At 37.0% G+C, this 24,620-nt stretch overlaps 1 protein-coding gene across 1 annotated transcript; it reads right to left on the bottom strand.

Annotated features, from left to right (window-relative positions):
- On the bottom strand, positions 1-22,644 carry LOC149812531 (protein ESMERALDA 1-like). Its single transcript, XM_089992742.1, has 11 exons — positions 22,228-22,644; positions 17,854-17,926; positions 16,696-16,763; positions 16,515-16,603; positions 4,453-4,650; positions 3,178-3,382; positions 2,894-3,061; positions 2,024-2,191; positions 1,734-1,924; positions 478-1,163; positions 1-381 (listed from the first exon to the last, which is right to left on the bottom strand). The coding sequence occupies exons 1-10, from the start codon at positions 22,588-22,590 to the stop codon at positions 1,040-1,042; spliced, it is 1,647 nt and encodes a 548-aa protein (XP_089848868.1). The 5' UTR covers positions 22,591-22,644; the 3' UTR covers positions 1-381; positions 478-1,039.
- Positions 22,645-24,620: the final 1,976 nt, after the last annotated feature.

Genomic DNA, 24,620 nt, shown 5'->3' on the forward strand with positions numbered 1-24,620 from the left:
TGCTGAACAAAGTACAGAAAACCGAAAGAAGTTAATATTCCAAATAAAGGAAATTACAATAATTATTTACAATCCAGAGCTGACTTCAATAAGCAGGTACAACATTCCATGTCATGTCTTTCAAAAACATAACGCTATCCCAGCGGCCTCTGATCAAGCCAAGTTGAGATTTCAGATAGGCTTTACTGTGAGGTGACTCTAGGATCAGGTCTGCCTCCCACAAGGTTTGACAAGCTGCGCTAGCTTTATCTCCTTCCAGATTGGGTTCAGCAAGACGCTTCCAAATGCTTCTTCATAAATAGCAATATTGACCATAGGAAGAATACAATCAAATCCAAATTTGCCATGGACCATGCAGCCAGCTTTCAGGTTGGACTCCACCTGGCATTCGCAGGATCAACAAAACAATAAATGAGATTTTCCAAAAAGAAAGAAAAGAAGAACGAGTTTTTCCAAAAGGAAAAAAAGAAGGCATACCTTTATGCATGGCAGCAGACCACTGTGGAGACTTATCCTCCAAGCACAACCATGCAGTATACTTCAATCACAAAAAAACAAAATACTCGATATAGAAGATGCCGATCACTGACAAAAGAACGGGATTTCATTTTCTGAAATGGTGAGAGTACTGCCTTTTCACAATCATGTATGTAATGATTGATCAATCATGTACAAGAGCGGCAAAACTGTGACTACAAACAGAGAAACAATGCATTTCTTCTGCAGTCCAGTAGACAGCACAACTCAGACACCAGCCCAACGTGCATCAAACTCAAACAGTAAGAAACGGTCATCTTCTGTCTCTTCTAAGATGTACATTGGAATTGCTGCCATCACATGCTTAGTCAAAGATGGAGCAATGTGATCCAACAAAATCTGAAAGCCCAATTGCAAAGAGCCCTTGTTAAAGGGGGAATAAAAGAATGTTGCAGAATTAGGCTGAGGGCGGCATGAATAGGTTGTGGATGGGATGCCAGCATGATAACAACCCAGGAGAGGAGATCAGGGATATGTTGCAGGTCTGAAAATTCTGATCATTCTATCTACACATGCAGTCAGGACATGGGTAGGTGTATACAGAATCATTTGGTCTTCTTATCTCCACACCTTTTGCATCACTGTGGGATCTCATGCTAGCCATTTGCTTCTTGAAAGTCTTCCATCTGCAGGACACAAGCCATAATGAAGCAAAAGCAGCAATGGTTGACCTCAAAAGATTTAAAAAAACAACTTAAGTTGTGCATACATGTGTTTCAATGCACATACATGCCAAAGTAGAAGAAATAAGGCAAATAATATCTTACGTCTACACCAGTAAGGACTTGGCGCTAAGTCTGATGAACATTTAGTTACTAGCATAGTGGGTTTCTATATGAGCCAGGATCAGGTGCCATCACATGGCACACTTTGAGTATGCCTCTGCACCTAGCTGCCCTCCATCTGCTTTTGGGCCCCACAACTGACAGACTGTCAGCCAAAGATGGAGGGCAGCCAGGTGCAGAGGCACACTCAAAGTGTGCCATGTGATGGCACCTGATCCTGGTTCTTTCTATATTGGGCCTTTATAAGCAATTGTTGATAAGATATGACCAACTGAAAACACAGATAGTAATTGCATGCTAATCAATTAAACCAACAATCTGAAGAACTGGATGCAGAACAGCCACTGGTTATGCACCAGAGACCAAAACTAGATCAATGTTATTAATGCTATCAAGGTTTTAGGTAGATACCCTATATTAGGATTATCTAGCAATAAAGCCAGCTTTCTCTTGTCAGGCCTGATAGTCTTGGAATGGCCACCATATAAGTATCGCCTGTGACCCATTAGAAAATGAGGAAAATTTCCACCTTGAGTTGTAACAAACACTTCACTGTGAAGACAAACACTGTAATCGATAGCAGCCATCCTAGAAGAATATTTCTGGTAATAACACCATGTGTTAGTGATATGCTGATTAAAATCCAAAAAAAAAACATATCAGATACACAAACAATAAAAAAGGAGCATGAGATATCATACTTTAAATGGTGCAAGCTCCTCAGGTGAGGCCAATGTCTCTTTAGTCTGCAATAAGGGGAACATTTCTCTTAGGGGAACCATCGTCCTCTCTGACTGATAGATCTTTCCTGATGCCAAATAAATAGATGTTGTGTTACTAAACCCCATGCCCCTAAGCATCAATCCAACCTGCAGAACAGCAAGAAACAGAAAGCACAGACAATAAACATAAAACTATAATTATCAATTACGCACTATTCTAAAGGCAGCAAGTTAAGAGCGAAGCAAGCAAACATGGTTCAGTACAGTATACAAAATTTGAAGCGTGGAACACAGATAATGTCATAAACCAAGCTATATTCTTTTCAGATCAGTGTTTTTCAAACATATAAATCATGTGATGTTAATTCGTTGGGGAAACTACTCCATAATCACCCTAGCTGAGTCTGAGTACAACCTCAAAGCAATCCATATGTTTAAATGTTTAATTCATTTACATCCAGATGGAGCACTAAGTTGGACGATAATTCATCCAAGTAGGAGCAGCACCAACGGGGGCTCCGCTTGTCTGGTAGGGGCTAGTGCACGTCACCTTGTGTTGGGATGTTGCAAGTTTAAATCCCAATGGTATTGTTGTATAACTGGTAGGGGTCTGCCTAACCCCAGCTTGTCTTTCAAAAGAAAAAGAAGAATTCATCATCATAAATGTTATTCATTCCTTGTGTATAAATTTCTCGCTGCACAGTCAGAATTATATGGCCACCAGAAGATAGGGAAATATGAAACTCAAGGCATGAAAGCAGTGACGAAAGCCTAACTTGCACTGTATCTTCTAGATATGAAAGCATCACAAAGCAAACACGGCAGGAAAATATAGCAAGTACAGTTTACCTCCAGTGGTGTAAGAGGACATTTTCCACCAAGTCTAATTGTCCCAGGTCGTATTATGCGTCCACGCCTAGTAAATTTTCCTCGCCAACCTCTTTCCCTTGCAGCATCCATGTCCAACTTCTCTTTTTTGCCCCCATCGTATACACAGCATGAGAAGGCCACCATATCCTGCGTTAGAATTGAAAACAAACATTTGCTGTAGATTTAGAAAGAACATCAAATACTCAAATGGCAACTAAGAGATCAGCATTCTATATGTATTGTCAGAAAACAACTGTGAAAACCTCTTCAAATCTAAGATGTACAGAAACATATTTCCCATCATTATCTGCACTATGCATTTTCATTCGCTCGACCAATTTTTCAGAAATACTGGCAATAGGATTTGAAAATCTTAGTGCTTCATAGTTGGCCAAGCATCTGAACTTTTGAATGGGTAATGGGGCATCCACTGACAGCCTGTTTGCAAAAGGACAGATCCTTATGATCCTGAAACATCCATGGAAAAGTGAATTTTATTATATGCAAGAACATGTAATTGAACGAGAATTTAAATCAAAGATAATTCAATATCATCTAAGCACACGATAAATACATCATTAAGATTATAGCCAATCTAATGGCAAATTGGAAATCAAACACAGGAACTAAAAACTGCCAAACAGCACTAAGATTCACTGTGGCTATAATACACAAACAAGCAATGATAATTGAACCTTAGTGGCTGCAACATTTCATTTATTTAATTAAGCCCCATGTACCAAGACAAATTCGGGCTTGACTCCAAGCTGACTGTCCTTGAGTTGAGGTGACACATTAGTTTGCTTATGATAGCAATATATTAAATAAGCTTGAAGGATCAGTCACTGATTATTACAAATAGGTCCTCATACAATTCTTTATATGATAGATATAATCCATGCAGGATCTCCTGGAGAGGCTAAGCAAATTAAGAAGGAAATTGACAAACTAAAGACTTCCACTGTTAAGGTATATAGGGGTATTTTAGTTATTTGTACATACAAGGGTATTATGGTCATTGTACACATTGTATGTTTTTTCTTTTTCTTATTTTTATTCTTCCTTTTATTTTGTATTTTTGTAAATCCTAGAATAGGATTGGGCTTAGTGGTCTTTTGACCATGGAGCCGTTGGTATCTCCCCAACAGCTACATTTTTAGCCGTTCTGGAGACCCAACGACTCCCTGTTGGTTCCCATGTGTATATAAAGGGGTTCAAACCCCATATCTTGTAAGGCCTTTAGCTAAAAGCTTTTGGTGAATATAAATCATATTTTTATGTTTGTTGTGTGCCCTTAAGTGGGTGATTTGTGTGGATTCGTGATTATTAGTGGTCATTGTGATTGTGTGTGTCCATAAGAGACATCTTTGTATTTTATTACACTCACATCTTAGAAAGATAAAAGGTGGATAAACCCCCTAAGAAGGAACAAAACAACCAAGTAATTTTCATGTTGTACTAGAGGAAACAGAAAATAACTCAAATCGAACACATCACAACAATGATGAGCAAGAGTGGAAGGAAGAGTCTGTACTCACTTTTCCTCAAGTAGCTTTGGAAGAACCACATCTTTGTAATATTGAATAGGAGACCAAGCCTTGATTTTAAAGTTAAATATTTCACTCATATTGTGATCATAACGGTCCATTATGTATTCAGGCAGCTTACTGACCACCCTTACAACACCTCTCAGAATTCTGATAAAATGCTCTTCATCATAGATGTCACTAAATTTACTGCAAAAGTCATAAACAGCCAAATGTATGTCTTCATCTCCAACAATCAGCAAATTATGTAAAAACTGAACTGTCAAACTTCATCACAAAGTTTGCTCTTATAGGAAATTGCAATTACAAGACTGAAAAATGGAAATTCTTATGAAGACAACTGCAAGTCTGATGTTATGAACATCAGACTGGGAACCATACACAATTTCCATACACAAATCTTCTATATATCTTGTGCACAGACAATATTATAGCAAAAATGTGACGGTGCCTTGATACACACCAGAGGTAGGGCTGGTGCAAGGGGTGTGAGAGCGCAATGAGGTTAGAGAAAATGGAAAAACATATACTCTATTCACTCTCCTTGTGGAAGCTTATTACAAGGATTCATAAGGTTCTCAATCCTAGTGCTCCCCCAATTGGTCCGGATCCAGATCCATTACCCACAAGAGATGCCCAAATTTCCAAACTAATTCCTACTCAGCTTTGTACAGTTAGAGCCTCGCCCAGTAGGCTGACTCGGGTAGTATCATGCCTACATTTGTCAAAACCACTTCAATGATATTATGTCAAGTCAATCACTGTTCATCTGTAAAGAAAAATACCAAAATGTGCTGCCTACATCAAAATGCATCCCAAATACTCATTTGGATGAAATAGATGCAAACTCCGTTTAATTAAGAAAAGAGAAAACCTATGACCAAGTAAACAGATTGACAATTACAGCTCATAAACTAGCCTAAAAAGCCAAAGCTTGGGCTGTGCAACCTCGGCTCTGGCACGAAATGGCACAGATCTCAATGCACTCCAAAATGAACTTCAAGAATTGAAACATAATGTATTTGGACAAAAACATAAGAACTAAAAATGAAACACAAGAAATGTGAATGCATGAATAATTTCATTAATAAATAAAATTAAAAATACATAATATCCTCACTACACAAATACACTCCAACTCATAAACCTAAAACTACCCACCACTCTCTCACTTTACAAAGCACACACCCACACATATTTATAGAAAAAGAGGAGAGAAGAGAGAGATTAAATGAGAGCTATGTTGACTTAGACAATATATATATATATATACATTCATCTTAACAACCCCCTCAAACTTACAGTTAAGTGACTCAATGTAGGTTGGTAAATACAAACAAAGAACCCATTATATAAAAGATTTTCATTTGACTTCATCAAGTTCTTCCATTTGTTGTTTCCTTAAAGCGTGCTCTTGATCTTTAAACATATGCTCTATTATACAAAGGGCCTCTAGGATCTTCAATATCATCAATACTTGAGAACTTGTAAATAGAGCTAACAAAACATTCCAACTATGCACATATATATCATAAGAAGATTTCAAAAAATTAACTATATTAGTTATATATTATGGAGAGAGGATGGCCAAAGACACCAAAAATACAATATATATATATATATATAATATCCAAAAAAATGAGTGTTAAGACAAAATGTTTTTAATAATTTTAAGCACAAAATTTTAAACATAATAAAAAAAGGGTTAAAAACAATTTTGAAAGAATACAAAACATATATAAGACGATCATACTTCAAAGGAATCTAATTTAGAAGAATGTAATCACAAAATCAACACATATTTCATAGATACTGATAGGAGAATTTGAGCAAAAAAGCACATGTTATTAAATAATCATGCGTGCATAATATCCCAAAACTTCAAAATGAGAAAGTAAAACATACTAAGCAAATTCCACATTCCACAATCATGAACAAGATGTGAAAACTCAAAAACAGCCAACAACAAAGGGGAGTTAACTTCATGCATTTAAGATAATCAACACATATATTTCACATGTCATATTTAACACATAAATATGAACCTTAAATATTACGAACAAGATCAAAAGAGAACAATTAAACAAGACAACTCACTAAGGAGTTAAATCCACACAAGGGAAAAGTAAAATATTCATAAAGAATGGTTTTTCAAAACAAATATCCATATTAAATGCACAGCGGAAATAATAAGGAAGTTCAAAATCTCACATACAAATCATACAAGAGATATTTTGCAACAATGACAAACATTGTCTCAAAGAGATGCAAAGACTCAAACTGATCATAACAATTTAAATTTCAATAATATAAACAATATCTATAAATACATTCAAAATATACCAACCTATGCAACCAAAGCATATCATGATGTAAACCACACAAGACAACCAATCATGGAACAAATCTAAATATCCTCAACATATACATCATGCAATTAAAGCATATTCAATGCATAAAAATATTTCAATGAATAAACATTTTTCATATAAAGGCAAACGAGTAGCAAAATTTTTTAAAAATTTCATGGAGAGATTTAAGAAATCCAGTATACCAAAAGAAATGATATTTGCAAATCTCAACACCAATTTGCTCACCACAAGCAATCACCTTTGATCTCCAACTCAAATTCAAAATTCAAGTGTATCAGTGCATAGGACAAGAGATCAATCACAATGCCACTTATGGGCCAAATACCAGCTACAACCACAAGAGGTGCACATCCCTCACCTCACAAATGATTGTAAAACTATAAATAACATCAGCTACAACAGGTGCACATAACTCATCATAACCATGGTTGTAAAACTAATTAACAAAAATCTCTTGTCCAATAAAAAGGTCACTCAAATAAGAGGTATGAGTGGAGAACCCAATGAAGTAAAGAGAGCTTGTAATGAAATCAAACTAATGTTATCAAGAAGACAAAAGAAAAGGTTTACAAATCAAGAAAGAGATACAAACTTTCGAAACACCATGGTTTCAAAAATAGATAGCCATCACAGAAAACATAATTATAAGCATCCCTCGTAATAACAATAACCAAATATACAAATAAGTGATACAATACACACATAGAACCAAAGATCACACAATCATTTATTAGAGCCAAACTATTAGCTGACAATCTAAATTGACACAAACTGAGGTGTATATACCTCACCCCAACAAACATCGCTAATTCAACAAAAATATGAATCCAAAGGCCAATCAACTATCAATCAGACCCAAGACAAGTGTCAATACGATGCTCATAATCTTGATAATTCAGACTGATAAGATGACTTGAGGTGCACATATAACTCACCTCAAAGGCTAACTTCGACCCAATAACATCAAGGCAAAAAAAAAAACGATTCATCGTATAAAATTTTGTGATGGAAAAAATAAATGTCATAAGAAGATAATAAATACTCATGAAAATCAATTTCTAAATAAGTGAGTTCATATAAGAATCGATTTATAAAAACAAAGTTTCAAATCAAATCCAATAAAAGTAGATGAAAACTTAGAATGAATATAGTGCAATCATATGCACAACAAGATGTCAATTGATGCAATCATATATAATCATATGCACAGTCAATATAAGCAAGCTATATAGAGAGATAGCTCAATCTAGATTACAAGACTATTATGAGAACAATGGCATATAACATTAAAGAGTGCCAAAACATATAGAGATCCTCAAAGTACCATATAGAAAACCAAGAGTATACACAAGTAGAACTAATCATGGATATTTACAAAGTGATAAAAAATTCATGTATATGCAATAATCTAATCAAAGCCACATATCCTATACAAAAGTCTTAGTTGTCAAAGACGGTGCTTAGGTGCCGCCTAGGCGACCTAACCGCAGCCCCACCGCTTGGGCGACAAGGTCTGGGCGGTGGGGCCCTATATTGCCGCCTAGGCTGCCTAGGTTTTTTTTTTTTGAAGTTTTTTTTAAGACATCATTTATTTTTTTCTTCGAGGAAGAGAAAAAGAAGAAAGAGAAGACAATATACATGTTTCTTATTATGTTTTTTATGGGTTTTTTTTTTACCGCCTAGGCCCCGCCTAAGCCTTTTTAGGAGCTCACCGCCTAGCGCCCATGACAACTAAGACAAAAGCTATGAAGAATCACATAAGATATGCATAGGAACACATTTAAGCATATATACAAGTGATAGATTAATCTAATGCAAGATATATATGAGAAGTAACATCTGATATGTGGCCTAATTATCCACCAAGGGATAATCACAAAGGCCACTAAGGGTACATAACATCCACTAAGAGAATATACAAAAGAGGGCACAATATAAAAATTAATATTTTATAATTAACAAGTATGCAATGAATCAAGAGCCTTCAATCAAAGAACAAAAGTGTCCACCAAAGATCTAAGTGGACAAGCACAACAAGTGTCCGCTAAGAGCACAACAACAAAGCCCACAAAAGGGCAAACACAAGAAGGCTCAATTATAAAATAAATATTTTATTCATTTAACAAAATACAAGAAGCATGGAAAACATATAATCATAGTATTTAGAATCTTTAAGAAATCACATACTTAAAACATAGTTTTTAATATGTTATATGAACATAATATGTTATATGAACATAATATGTTATAGGAACATGCACAGATAATTAAAAAGATACTAGCATACCCAAAATATACTTTGAATTAACATGCTAATGCAAGAGCCAATAAAACAATAACTCCTTTAAAAAAAATTTAAAAAGAAGCTCTAATTTCAATTAATTTAAAAACACGTCCAATTTTTCAACATAAAATACCAAAAACAAACTTTGAAAATTTACCAAGATGCCTCGAATCCAAGCGGTACATCAATTAAAATTTTCTTTTGAAAGACAAATACGAACAAGATACCAAGACCAAGATGCCTTGATCTGATACCATGTTATGAAATGGCATGGATCCCAATGCACTCTAAAATGAACTTCAAGAATTGAAACATAATGTATTTGGACAAAAACATAAGAACTAAATGTGTATGAATGAATAATTTTATTAATAAAGAAAATTAAAAATACATAATATCCTCACTACACAAATACACTCACACTCATAAACCTAAAACTACCCATCACTCTCTCACTTTACAAAGCACACACCCACACATATTTTTAGAAAAAGAGGAGAGAAGAGATAGATTAAAGGAGAGCCTTTCTAGCCGTTGGACCTATTCCAACAGCTAGTCAAAGTCCCTAGGTTGACTTAGACAATATATATAATATATAAATATATATATATACAATCTATATAATATATACATATATATATACAAATATAATATAAAATAATATAAAAATAGTACATTCATCTTAACAAACTCATACAGGTTCATACCAAGCCCCAGCTCGTGATGAGTTGAACTGACCTGAGCCCAAGCAAGATGAGCCAAGCTTGAGCCAGCTCATTATAGAAAAAATATATGCAGTTTATTACATTGTAAGAATGAATATATCCTCAGACTACTTATTTGAAAGCTATATACCTCAACCACCTATCCCTAAATAATGTTATATGACATAAACAGCACTTAAGTTATATATATTTTAACTTTAACAAACCTATACAAGTCCAGCTAAGCCAATCAACCCTTATCCATGCTCGGTATTCTACATGAGCAGCTCAGCTCTGCAAGTTACTTTTATGAGCCCAAATGAGCACTGACGAGCCAAACCAAGTTCAACAACAAGCGGCTTGGTTCATTCTGCATCCCTATTGACCAATCCAATGCGTATTAATAAAAAACAGATAAATAGATGCTACAAGTAATGAGCTTTCAACTCTGAAAAAGATGAATATTTTTAAAGAACAATATATTATAATTCACATGCAGCAAATTTTGATACTTCTAAAGAAAAGTATTAGAATATGGATCGGATATGGATCCAGTAGAGAATCCATATCATCCACAGCTTCTTATACGTGTATGTGTAATATGTATTACTTATACAGGACAGTTTTGTCCATGTCAAAATATTTGTAACCCTATTAATCTTAATAAAGGATTAGTGCAGCAATCAAGAAAAGATAGTGGTGGCTGCCGATTCCCAGCAAAGATCGAGTTCTCCTCTTTCCTCTCTCCCCACTCCTTCTCAGTTTTGTCAACAAAGCCTGCCAATCAACTGGCAGTTTTATCATGGTATCAGAGCATCGCAACTTCTGGGCGTGAAGAGTTGTCAGAGCTTTGCTCCGTCAACGTGAAAAGTCGGCTTCCTCTCATCGTCAACAAGTCACATTATTTTCCATCTTTTCTGTCTTCTTTATTCTATTTCTTTCCGACGTCATCATCTGTCTCTTGTTGCCTTCTTCTACTTCTTCTATTTTCGCCTACTGTGTACTCCTATCGCAGATCTGAAACGTATTCAGATCTGCTGTCGTCCCTTCTGTTTTCTGTTGCCTTCTTATTTTTCTTCTACTATCTTCACCTACTGTGTATTCCCATCGCAGATCTGAAACATATCAGATCTGCTGTTTATTTTAACAGATTAGAAATTACGTTCAGATCCGTTGTCGGCCCCTTACCTTCAAATATAATCTTATCGCAAATCTGAAATGCATTCAGATCTGCCGTGTATTTTCAACAGATCTGAAATTATATTCAGATCTACTGCCGTTAAAATCTATAGGGACATCTCTATTCTCCTTATTCATAGAGCCTTAAAATCAGCAACTACATTCCTCCTCCAGAAGCCGACTGTCTTCATTATTCTTATCTCAACCGATTTTCCCCACTCTTCTTACTTCGCATCTTCTTCCTTATTCTGGCCCTATACTCGATCTGAAGTCAGTTACGTCTAGCCTACTGCACTGATTTGATTTCAATTTTTTTTTAGTCATTGTTCTTGTTCTTAATTCCTCTTAGCTTCAAATATTGATTTCCAAGGTTTGCAAATGGATACTCCAGCCCACCCTGGTCTTTCTTCCAATTTTCTGGGGCAGCTAGTTTCTGAAAAACTAAACAAAAACAACTATTTGACTTGGAAAAGGCAGATTACGCCTTTCATTCGCAGTCAAGACCTCTCAGGTCACTTAGATGGCTCCACTCCAACACCTCCAGAATTCATCACACAAGAAGTAAAAGATGGCGGAGGATTTCCAAACATCATTCGCAACCCTGCATTTGTTGCTTGGGTGAAGCGTGATCAAGCTCTCGTCATGTACATCACTTCCACATTGTCATAAGAAGTATTGGTTTCTATTCCTGATGATTGCACAACTAAGGTATTGTGGGAGACTTTAGCTTAGACCTACTCTCAGATATCAGAGGCTAAGGTGTTATTTCTCTAGCGTGAATTTCAGCTTTTAAGAAAGAGGACAATGACCATCATTGAATTTTTAAATCAAGTCAAAAGCATCACAGATCAATTAGTCATTGTTGGATATCCAATGTCAGATAAAGAAAAAGTGCAGTAGACACTGAATGCCCTGAGATCAGAGTATCATGTTCTTGTGACTTCTTTATTGTACTTGCCTACGTTACCTAGTTTTGAAGATTTACGTGCTAAACTGTTCCAGTGTGAGATGTCTTTGAAAAGCATTTCTGATGCCCCAGCAGGGCAATCATCTATGCTTTATGTTTTTGCCACAGGGATGACTACTGATCGTGCACAAGGAGGGCGTGGCAGAAGCAGGGGAGCACAAATCCAAAGTGGACGTGGGTTGCTACCTACACCAAATGTCACTCCCAGTCTGTCAAGGAATGTTCCCACATGCTACAAGTGCAACAAACGTGGCCACATCAAAGCCAACAACTGGTTCAATCCTCAAAACCCTCAAAATCGAAATAGAATACAAAACAATAGAAATGTTGCTACATCAGGATTTGTGGGTACCTTTCGGGTCAGTGATAATGCTAAGGACCTTCTTCTGTCTGCTATGGCTAACTTGAACCTGAAACAGAATGATGATGGAATATGGTATGTAGACTCTGGGGCAGCAACTCATGTCACTGGCAATGCAGGTAAGTTCTCTACTTTGATCCCCTATTTTGGCAAATCTAATATTGTAACTGGAGATGGGACTCACCACCCTATTTCAAACGTAGGCAACGTCATCATCCCTTTGTAAGAATCTTCATTCATTCCTTTATCTAATGTTGTTCATGCACCAAATATAAAGAAAAGCATTGTCTCTGTTTCTAAGCTTGTTTATTCTACCAATTCATCTGTTGAATTCACTCCTACTTCTGTCTTTGTCAAGGATCTTCAAACGAACAAGATGTTCGCTAAAGGAGAGCGACGTGGAAACATGTATATCTTCAATGAAGATCCAGCCTTCAGTGTTCTGAAGCCGCCCAAGTCTGATCACGCCTCTAGAAGTGTTCTAAGCATATCCCAATGTAATAAGCCAGAACTTTGGCATACTCGTCTTGGTCATTGTAGTCAAGTCTTTATTGAAAAACTAGTGTCCAATGGATTTCTTCCAAAGTCTGTTTCACCTTCGTTGAAGAATAAAATGTGTTCCAGTTGTCAGGTCTGCAAAAGTCATGTACTTTCTTTTCATCAAATAAATAAAAGAGCCTACATGCCTTTTGAGATAATATGTTCTGATGTTTGGGGTCCAGCTCCCAATCTTTCCTCGTCTGGAAGTAAATATTATGTATCCCTTATTGAGAGCTTTTCTCGCCTTACCTGGATATTCTTTATGAAACATAAATCAAAGGTTTTTCTTGTTTTTCGTCACTTTCATGCCTACGTTAAAACCCAATTCTCTCAAAATATTCAGATTCTCCAATGTGATGGAGGTGGTGAGTATTCCTCCAAAGAATTTTTAGATTTTCTCCATGATAATAGGATACATCGTAGAGTTTCTTGCCCGTACACTCCACAACAAAATGGAATTGCTGAACGTAAACACAGACACATTGTGGAAAGTGCAATGAGCATGATGCATGGTTCTGACGTGCCTATTAGTCTTTGGATAAAAGCTTTTCATACTGCCACTCATGTGATAAATCGTCTTCCTATGCCTATTCTTGAAAATCAGTCTCCATATTATGTTCTCTTTGGTGTACATCCTGATTATGATGAATTACGAGTTTTTGGATGCACATGTTATGTACATATTGATAAATCCATGAGAACTAAATTTCAGGACAAAGCCTCTATATGCCAATTTGTAGATTATACAGATTAACACAAGGGTTACAGGTGCTATGCATCCTGCCAACAAAAAGATCAGAATTTCCAGAAATGTTATTTTTGATGAAAATAGTTTTCTGGGGAATAAAGCAGATCACAATCGTGAACATATTGACAACACTGATAATTGGTATGATCCATGGTTCAGTGCTAAACTTATTTCACATGCTGCAGAACACACTACTTTGGCTTCTGAAAGCATATATGATGAGACGGTTTCAGATGAGGCATCGAAAACAGAATGTCTGAGATACAAAGAAAATGTCTATACTAGGAGATTCAAAGAGCAAACAGATGTGTCTGCTGGAGAACATGTGGCATTGTCCAATAACAGAGAGGCACCAAGAACATCAGGCAGGATAAGGCATCCTACTGAAAAGTGGGTGAGTTATAATAATTTTTCAATGGATTTTCAGGTTTTTCTATCCGAAATTAAAAAACACGCTGAACCACATGGTTTTTGTCAAGCTATTCATTCTAACAAATGGATTTAAACGATGAATGAGGAAATCGAGGCACTTCATGAGTGTCAAACATGGGAGATAGTTGGCCGTCCCCCAGATAAAAATGTTGTTGGCTCAAAATGTGTTTATAAGATTAAATATAAACCGGATGGTAGCATTGAACGATACAAAGCACGTCTTGTTGCCAAAGGTTTCACTCAAAAATACAATCAAGATTATGAGGAGACATTCAGCCTAGTGGTGAAAATGAGAACTATTTGTATTATTCTTGGCCTGGCAATTGAACATGGGTGGACCCTTAGTCAGTTTGATATTAAAAATAAATTCCTTCATGGGGATTTAAAAGAAGAGGTCTACATAAAGTAGCTTCAAGGTTATGCAGAAAGAGACCCAAAGGAATATGTATGCAAATTAACCAGAGCATTGTATGGCTTAAAGCAAGCCTCCAGATCATGGTTTGAAAGCTTCTCCTTAGAAATTCAGAGTCACGGTTTCATCTATTCCCAACTAGATTATTCGCTATTCATATACAAGGATGGTACCACTGTGGTTTTCTTACTTATATATGTTGATGATATCGTGATCATTGGTAATGCTCTAGACCAGATTCAATGAATTAAAGTGCTACTAAGCATGCGGTTCAAGATGAAAGACTTTGGGGAACTGAGATATTTTCTTGGTGTAGAGGTAGACAAACAGGATGGAAAAATGTCATTAACCCTACACAAATACACTCTTGATCTTCTGGCCAAAGCAGGAATGACAGATTGCAAACATCTGCCTACACCCAGTGTTGTCAACCAAAAGCTCAGCATTTGTGATGATGAGTTGTATCCTGATGCAAGCAAGTATCGCAGTTTAGTGGGCATGTTACAGTATCTCACTTTTACCAGACCAGACATTGTATATTTTGTAAATCAAATATCTCAGTTCATGCATGAACCGAAAACTGGTCACATGGATGCCGTCAAACGTATTCTTCGTTATCTAAAAGGCACGGTGGGTGATAGACTCACATATGTACAGTCTTCATGGGGGACACCAAAACATGATATATTGGCATACATAGATGCAGACTGGGCAGGGGACCCAGATGAAAGGAGATCTGTTTCAGGATACTGTGTTTTTATTGGAAGAAATCTTGTCTCATGGGATAGCAGAAAACAGAAGGTTGTGGCAAGATCTAGCACAGAGGCAGAGTATAGATCTATAGCAGCTGCCACAGCTGAAGTGACCCGGATTAGGCATCTACTTACAGAAATGGGAGAGAATGTCTCAAGTTCGACTCTTATATTGATAATAGAAGTGTCATACAAATTACGCTCAACCTTGTCCATCACAGTCAGACTAAGCATATTGAGATTGACCAACATTTCATCAAGCAAAAGATAGCAGACAAAGAGATTGAACCGGTTTATGTGCCTTCAGAAGACCAAGTCGTTGATGAGTTCACAAAAGGTCTCACAAGTAATCGTTTTTGGTATCTGAAGAACAAGTTGCACATGGTTTACTCCCATGCACAACTTGAGGGAGGGTATTAGAATATGGATCAGATATGGATCCAGTAGAGAATCCATATCATCCACATCTTCTTATATGTGTATGTGTAATATGTATTACTTATACAGGACAGTTTTGTCCATGTCAAAGTATTTGTAACCCTATTAATCTTAATGAAGGATTAGTGCAGCAATCCAGAAAAGATAGTGGTTGCCGATTCCCAGCAAAGATCGAGTTCTCCTCTCTCCTCTCTCCTCTCTCCTCTCTCCTCTCTCCCCACTCCTTCTCGGTTTTGTCAACAAAGCCTGCCAATCAACTGGCAGTTTTATCAAAAAGTTCATCTAAAAAGTGCCAGGAACTATTTAGCAGAGTAAGCCTTTAAATTTAAACAAAACTTCACTTGCATTAATTCTTAAGGAGCTAAAACTTCTTCAAGAAATAGAGATTATGAGCTGCCTACTCTTGGATATTAAAGAACAGATATTCTCATAAGAGTCATTTTCCAACAAAGTTTTTCTAGTTCTTGCCTTCAAATTACCATAGTCACAAATGACATTTTTTAAATTCATCACAATTAAAATAAACTAAAAAATATCACAATACATTGAAACAAACTGCAAGAAAAGTGTCTCAATAACATCATTATATTATAATAGTTTATTGAAAATTATGTATTTTAAATTTCTTCAATATTTTCCATGCTTTCATATTATTATATTTTTTGGTTTCAAAATCTCCAAGATTGTTCAAAGAAAAAACATTTATTTTTTAAATTTTCATCATGAGAAACACTCCCCATAGTTATTGCTAAACCATTGTTACGATTATGATTTAAACAACCAATATTAAGCTTTTAACTACTACCCATTAGTCAAACACTCAATCAGAAAAATAGCAGACAAAAGAAATGAAAAGTACACTACCTTGGATCTTTCCAAACACTGTTCAAATAAAATTTGGGGATTACAAGAGTCGCATTCAGATAGCTTGCCACTGCAACCGCATTGCATATCTGTAACACAAATGCAACAGCTGTTACCCACCTACATAAACCAAGTATTGTGACAAATCATTCAGTTCTTGATAATATAGACACAGCAGTACCGATGTGCGTTGCTGATTTAAGCCACCATTAGCCACAATGTAGATGAATCCATTGGAGTCCGGTAAGTCTACAATTCAACACAAAGAACCCCTCTTAGTCTCAAAAGAAACACCACTGTCATGGCCTACATGCATCACATTTTTTCCAGAGAATGAAATTATTATAGAAGACCAGTTGTTTTATTGAATATAGACATCAGAAAGACCACGCCTCATGCTCAAGTAATTCATAACCAAGATCTAAGTGATATCTAAAAAAAGAGGATCGACTCCCAAGTGTTTATTCATCATATCCAAAGTATAGGTAGTTAACGTCTTAGAGATCATTCTGCATGGATAGTCCACAAAAGAAAGAAAGAAAGAATTGCATGATACTTTTTTAGAAAAACAAAAGGAAAAAGAAAAAAGAGTCCATCATATTCATAGCTTAATTTCTTCTGTAAATCACCTTTTGTATAACAGAAAAACCAAATACATGTGTTCAATGATGTAATGGCACATAAACAATCTATATGTGAATGAACTACATGGTTCATATTTCCAGATGTGAATAAGCTGGTGCAAGTGCACACGTGCATGTTACCATGTAGGGCTGTCGATGGGTCAGGTCAGGGCCGGGTCAGGGTTGACCCAGACCTGCCCATATAACTAACAACCGGGTTCAGGTTTTGTTGGGTCACAAAAATAGAATCCCAAACCCGAACCCACATAATGTTAGAAATTTATTTTTATTAAAAATATATAAAATGCTTGGGTCGGTTCCTTGTAAAAAAACCGGATCAGGTTGGGTACCCAGCAAAAATCATGACCCAAACCTGGCCTGCATATTGCTCAGGTCGACCTGAATATTATTCAGGTCTGAACTTTCCATGCCCATACCCGGAAATTCGTGTTCAGGTCAGGTCGGGAACCTGATACAAACTGGACCCATTGACAGCCCTATTGCCATGTGTATGTGTGTAAGCTCAGAAACTTATAGGGAGAAAATATATGATAATGGATATCAACATGCACGAGATAGCAAAGTGCCAACACACACGCGCACACACACACATATACGGCATTTGTATGCATGTATGCACGCATGGTTCTTTAGATGTTCTCAAAATGGGAGCAAGAAAATAGATTTTACTTAATAGTATAAGTAATAGATTATACCTCCTTTAGATGTCTGGTTTATACATGGCTTCCACTCACCACCTTTATATCGTTGTCGCCATATAGACCTTAACTAAAACAGTTTAATTAAACTATTTTAAAACATAAAAAAGCAACACCAAGCATATATGTTATCTTAGAAAAAACACAAAAAGACATCAAGGACAAAAGCATGCTATTTGATATAAATGCACAAAATGAAACAAAACGTATCCCACAACTGACGTTTGGATTGCTAATATAATATGTATGGAATACACAAAAGAAGTTACAACTTAGAAACCAAATTCATTGCGAGTACCTAGATACTCTCAAAAGTAAGCAAAATAAAAAGGTACAATACCAGATCCCTTTGATTAACAGTTGAAAAAATCCATGCTAAACTATGTAACATGGACACTTCTAAAAGGGCAACGCACCCATGTCGCATTCGCACTGATCCAAGTGCGACACTTGGACAAGGCTTCCTTTGTGTCAAGTGAAGTCAACCGCACTGAAGTTCATTTATGGCTGAAAGTGGATTCGGTTAATCCTAACCAAATCCAGTTTTAACTTTATTATATTTTATAAACACATAAATGCACACTCACACACATACGCACCACCGCACCCAAATTTTTTAACTGTTGTGTCGCACCCTCCGCACCCGCGCCTGCACCTGCACCTGCACCTGCACCTATGTGACATAGATGCAAAAATAGCTCCAGCTGTGCACAGACATTATTAAACCCCCACATACATTTCCAAGCTTTAGCGATGAATATAATTTAAGTTCCCTTATCAATTGTATCCCGTCTAAATGAAAACATTTGGAATTCTAACATTAGACACTGTAAGTCAGCATCATGGCAATACCACCAAGAAAATATGCACGACAAAATTGAACCATATAATGGCATTCCTGCTTTAAATTCTTGCACTAGGTGCTTGGGACTTGCTCATTGGATAATGTATACTTTGTAAGGAAACAGAAGGCAAAAAAATCTATATTTGTAATTTCGTATTTATCAACTCTCACTTGTGTTATCTCTGTTTAATTAATATTTTTTTGGAGTAAAAAATATACTCTATATGCTGGCCTGCCCAGAGCCTCTCCATAACTCTCATCTCTATTAACTCCGGCTTGTGTTATTTCTATATTTGTATTTTCTATATTATTGGACAAAAGGTTACTCTCATCCTTGTGTCAGTTCAGTCATCTACCATTATAGTATGAACAATTAAGTGTCCACTACTGCTTCTTTTGAAATCCACATTCTTGTCTCCTCATAACTTGGTGGCTGGAAGTCAATATCATAATTCACAACTAAGTTCAAAGATAGGGCAAATATAGACCTGATAGTAAGCTGCAATATTAATTGGATTACTTAAAAATTCATAATGACAAAGAAGTCTTCTTTTTTATTTAAAACATTTCTTTGTTCCGTTGCATGTCATGCTTGGGGATTTTCAATTTTAATCAAATAGCCCTAGTCCAAGATTAGCTAAGTCTGTTCTTCCACCACCGCTGCTCCCAGAAGAAATGTAGCTCCCCATTTCTATCATCCCAATAAGATATCCCACTCTGCCCATGTGAAGTATTTATTTCGGCATTGTTTCCTCCTATTTCAAAACAGCATGAAATTTGACAGAGTTATGTGCCTCAGAAGAATATTGTTTAAACCAGTAGAACAACGGTTGCATAAGAATGCTGCGGCTTATGAATTATCTTGTGTTTTTCAGTTCTTTAATATTTTAATACCATGTTTTACGCCAGATCTTCTAAATTTGATGTGCTTTTGTTAACATGGAAATAATAAACACTGAAAATTAGGCAATGAAAAACATGGGCAACAACTCCCCTATGCTTTGATTGATACTTGTTAGTGCATCTAAGGCTATGTCACACAGACACTACATTTTGTCTCCTGTTCCTCATCCCCTTACTACTATTCATATTGAAAATTTCATAAAAATAGCCATGTCCTATCCACAGCCATGTGACATAGGTCGAAGGCCTCCAATTCCGAGTTTTGCTACAGAGACCTAAACTGATGGAGAACATAAGATAAACATTTACTTAAAGTATTAAATAGTAATCTTGGAACTCAACATTTGAGATGGTCAGTCACTTGATCTCACCTTCAATGTTTTGTTGTCATCAAATAAAAAATTGAAGAGACATGAAAAGATGCAAGAAATAACAACCTTTTTATGCGAAATATACCCCTAAATCTGAACCTATTGTCATGTCCTAGGATTAGCCTCTCATTGACCAAATTCAAAGATCATATCTCCCGCTACAATTAAGAGTTCCCCATTTTCATTTCATCCTCAATGACCTATATAAGATATTCTCCCTTTCTTGCTGTTTTAAACAAGCCCATCCATATTGGATTCACATGATTTATCATAGTTTACTATTTTCTTATGCAGAATTGTGCCGTTTACTACTCAAGTTCCACACACAAGCAAAATAACATGCATTTTAGAACCTTACAGGTTTCCTTGGGGTATCAATCACCCAACTTAGTTGATTGAAATGCTTAGGGATATAAAAATACTCAACTAAAATGAACCTTGAGATGTCAACTTTGCTTTATGAATGGTTCCCGTTGCTTCTGTCCACTTGCAAGCTCTGGGCAGCAATTTTTAACATGTATAAATATGTTCATTCCCTGCCATGATTATCATCAAACTTAAATTTGCTTCATCAATTATAGAAAATAAATTACCCACCCAAAGACTACTTTTTATGCCACTAATATTATAATTAATGGGTTTTGAATCTACATGCTTTAACCTACTAGGCTATTACTAAGCTCATGTTGCTTCATGTGCATCTCTTTATAAAAGTGGAATCAGAAAAGTTAATATATTATAATCTAAATTCTAAAGATTAAGCAAGACACGTTATCTCAAATATTTTCATATTTACATCTCTTGGATGTATTACACGTTGAAAACCCCAGTTTACCAAAATATCATATCTGTGGTGCTTGCATGATTTATGTACGTGTCCAACTTTCACAGGGGCTCTTTGCTTCTTCAATTCCATTCACTAGTTATAGTCCATTCAATATATCCAAATGGCTTTAGTTGACTTCAGAGTCAAGCACTACTCAGTCACAATAATGATTCACAAAAGCCCAAGCATGAATATATTTCTAATCTTCCTTTAGCTATCTGTCTAAACATACAGCTGATCCTATTGAAACATAAAACTCCAGGCTTCCCAGCTCCGTTAGGTGGTAGTCCCATAACTCAGCTTCATCTCTTTGGTTTTTGATAAACCGCCTCTTTTTCCAAAAATATTGATTCCTTTGCAACTTTTGCTGCAATCCTGAGATTGAGATGAAATAAGGAAAAGACCATGATTATAATCAAATTTAATCGACGGTTAACACTTTCTCAGAGAGATTGTCATTGAAGATCAGTCAATTGACAAAGCTAAGAAGCAGGAGTTCACTGCAAGTGTAAAGATTTTTTCTTTTATTTTCTTTTTTTTTGTCAAGAGATACTATATATAGGAGCCAGGAAGAGATTATGAGAGCTTTTCCCCCTCTTGCAGTTACCAATTTCAAATAACAGACATTATATAATGGAAAAGCAAACATCGATCACAAGTCCCATGTTACTTGCCACAGTCCGAATAATGGAGTTTTGCTTTTCCTCTTCTTCTTTTTTCCTAGGTAAAGGCCAGCCAGCATTGGTGTTCCAAATGCAAAGGTCCTACATAATCGCATCTTAGTTATGAAGTGTCTCACGTTTTTAAATGTTTACCCTTTGTCATTGATCATCCTGAAGAAAACACCGAGTTAAAATCAACGCAGGTTGTATTGTCACTATATGCAGGCAGCAAAAGCATTCCCCTTAATGATAACGTCATGTTCCGCGTAGTAAGCATGCAACTTGGTAAAAGCTTTGGGATGAGCAACCTCATACATCTCATCCTCTTTTGTCTAAAGATTACATTCTTATCATGAGGATACCTCATCATCCTACAGATCACTAAAACCTTGATTCTTGGACGGAATTACAAAATCAAACAGGCTTCCAATTAAAAGAAAAAGAAAAAGCGTTTGCACTAAATCATAGATCCCTAAAATCAAAATTCGAGAAAAATAAAAAAACAAAACTAATTCAGCATTAATTGATCCTTGATCTCTATCACACTTACACAAAGGCGCCCACAGTTCTCATCAACCATAGAAACTTCCGTTGCATAAAATGGACCAAAGAAATTCACGCCACGCAAAAAATCACATATCTCCTCTCAAGAATCTCGAATCAAAAGACTCTCGCAAAGAAAGGAAATTCAGATAAAAGAAACCGAAACCGAAACCGAAAAACAAATAGACACACTGAAGATCGAACGAGGAAAGAAAAACTAACCACATCTGAGCTCGAGTTATCGGCATTCACGTCCGGCCAGAGATTCGCAAAGACCTCGTGGCTTCGGTAGACGGATCCCAGCGCCGGGGTGTCGGAGATGTTAGGGATGGCGGAGCTCATGTAGTAGAGCATAATCGCTATGTAGATGATGGGCGCGAAGAGGAAGACGGCCTGCCTCCGGAGGAGCACGGAGAGGAGGATCCACGTGACCCTCTGCACGACATTCCTGGGGGCTCCTCCGGCCGGAAACCGGCGGCCCCGGCCCTTCCCGTGCCGGAGCCGGGGCGAGCGCAGCGGTGATGACGGCGGAGAGGAGGAAGACGAGGAGTAACCACCGTTGAGCAACCGATTGTAAGCATGCATCCCTCTTCCACTTGATCACTTGCCTTCCTTCCTCCCCAACCCAAACCAGGCGAAGCTGACCCTGCTCTCTCTCTCCGTTTTGGGAAGCGAAGTACTCGGTTACTCTGAAGGGGACCTGAAGGGCAAAAAAGATCGTCGAAAATAACGGGCTGTCTCCTGTTTGGGTTGCGGCGTTTGTTTAATCAAATCCAACAAAACTATTTATGGATTCAAAAGCTCTTTTTAACTGAACCCATCTTACCCAAACCGTTGTATTGTAGATCAGACCCAGTTCACAATGAACCTGAACCCAACCCCACCAAATCGACATCCATGCGAACCTGATCCGACTCATATTATGGTATGTCACGGGAGACCATGTCCAAGTCGGATATATGTCGTGCTCTTTATGACTCGATGGGAACACATGAATGTAGATTAATGGTACAAGTGAGACCACCGTTAACTGATGATATGACAATGAAGGTCCCTCAAGTAAGCTTCTCACATGGCAGGAGAAAGGTTACAAACTTACAATTTGACAATTCAAGTCTCTATGGTCGCAATGGTTTTGTTGTTTTATGACATGTGAGCAGTTTTCCTAATTGAAAAGCCACTTGCCAACTTGTTATCAAACAAAAAAGAAAGAGAGAAAGAAAGGAGTCAATGTGTCATTGTCGACCTAACCAGGCCCAGTCTTGAGACAATAGGCACAGACTAGAGTTGGTGTCACTAGTTGATTCTTTTCAAGCTTGGCGAACTCAACTTGGTCAGTCTAACTGCCTTAATTTTGGATCATCACCTCATGTGTGACTACTGAAATGATCATCGATACTGTACCATGCACAAAGTGCTTAGATGGATGCTCATCCCTACGCACCACTTGCTTGGCTCTGTGTTACCATGCATGATTGAGATCACCTAATGTGATTTTTGAGAGAATTAGGCTTAATCTACACACACCACCATGCGTATCAAACGCTATGCATGGGATAATCTCATGCCTAGTGAAAGGTACTTTATCCAATCTTCAAAGACATCCTTTATCCAATTCTTGTGTCAACCATGCAGTCTCGCAATGCCCTCTTTCACCTGCATGCCCAACAATGACTATGAGGTTGACCTTTGACAGTTGTTTGTCACTCTTTGCTTAGAGACCACGATGGGAGAGCCAAAGCGTGCAGACGACAGCCTTTATGTCAAATTTCATGTGAAGACATGTCCACTGTCAGCCATCAAAATGAGTCGCCCCTTTGCTTTTCATCCTAACCATTTTATGCTTGAATAAGCATATCAGTAGCATATGTTTAGGTTTACAATCAAAAGACTTTGCTCATTGGCATTGACAACATGTATTTGACTAAGCGTCCATTTGCGGCTTAATATATTATTCTTGACAACATCATTTATTCTTGACAAGGGTGCATTTACCGAGAGGGTGGTGTATGTTCCCCCCGATGATTCACTGAATCCCACGTCTGTGTTCGGGGCTTTGAATGAGCACCACGTATACAAGCACATGGGGCTCGTATTCCCGTGTATGTTGACATAACTTTGCATCAGACTCTGGTGTTGTTGCAAAGACTTAAGTACCCTTTCTTGCTATTCTTCTCATAAAGTGATGGTTTAAGAAAATGACAAAAATGTCTTTCATTCAAAAAAGAAAAAACAAACAGTTCAAAAAAAGGACAAACATGTCCTCCATCCAAAAAGTCGAAGATGATGTTGACTCTTCAAAGACTTCTTCTTCTTTCTCCGTAAGACACTGTAAAACCCTATCTCTCTCTAGAGAAAAAATCAAGGGAGGATTCTTGAAAAGACTTAAGTGCCCCAAAGATGATTATTTAAGACCCAGTCTTTGCACTGCAGGATTATTCGAAAAAGAAATCTCCCCTGGAGGAGGCCATGAACATCAACCCTCTGACTCCCTTCTCTTTTTGCTTCTGTGCACATCTGTGAACACCCCAAATTTTCCAAAAAATCCAAAAATGACCTTTTTGCCCTTGACCTCCACCCCTTTGAATAATCGGGTAAATTTTTAACCAAAAATT

This window comes from Nuphar pumila, chromosome 17 (assembly GCF_984573655.1).
Source record: "Nuphar pumila chromosome 17, dmNupPumi1.hap1.1, whole genome shotgun sequence".
Lineage (NCBI taxonomy): Eukaryota > Viridiplantae > Streptophyta > Magnoliopsida > Nymphaeales > Nymphaeaceae > Nuphar > Nuphar pumila.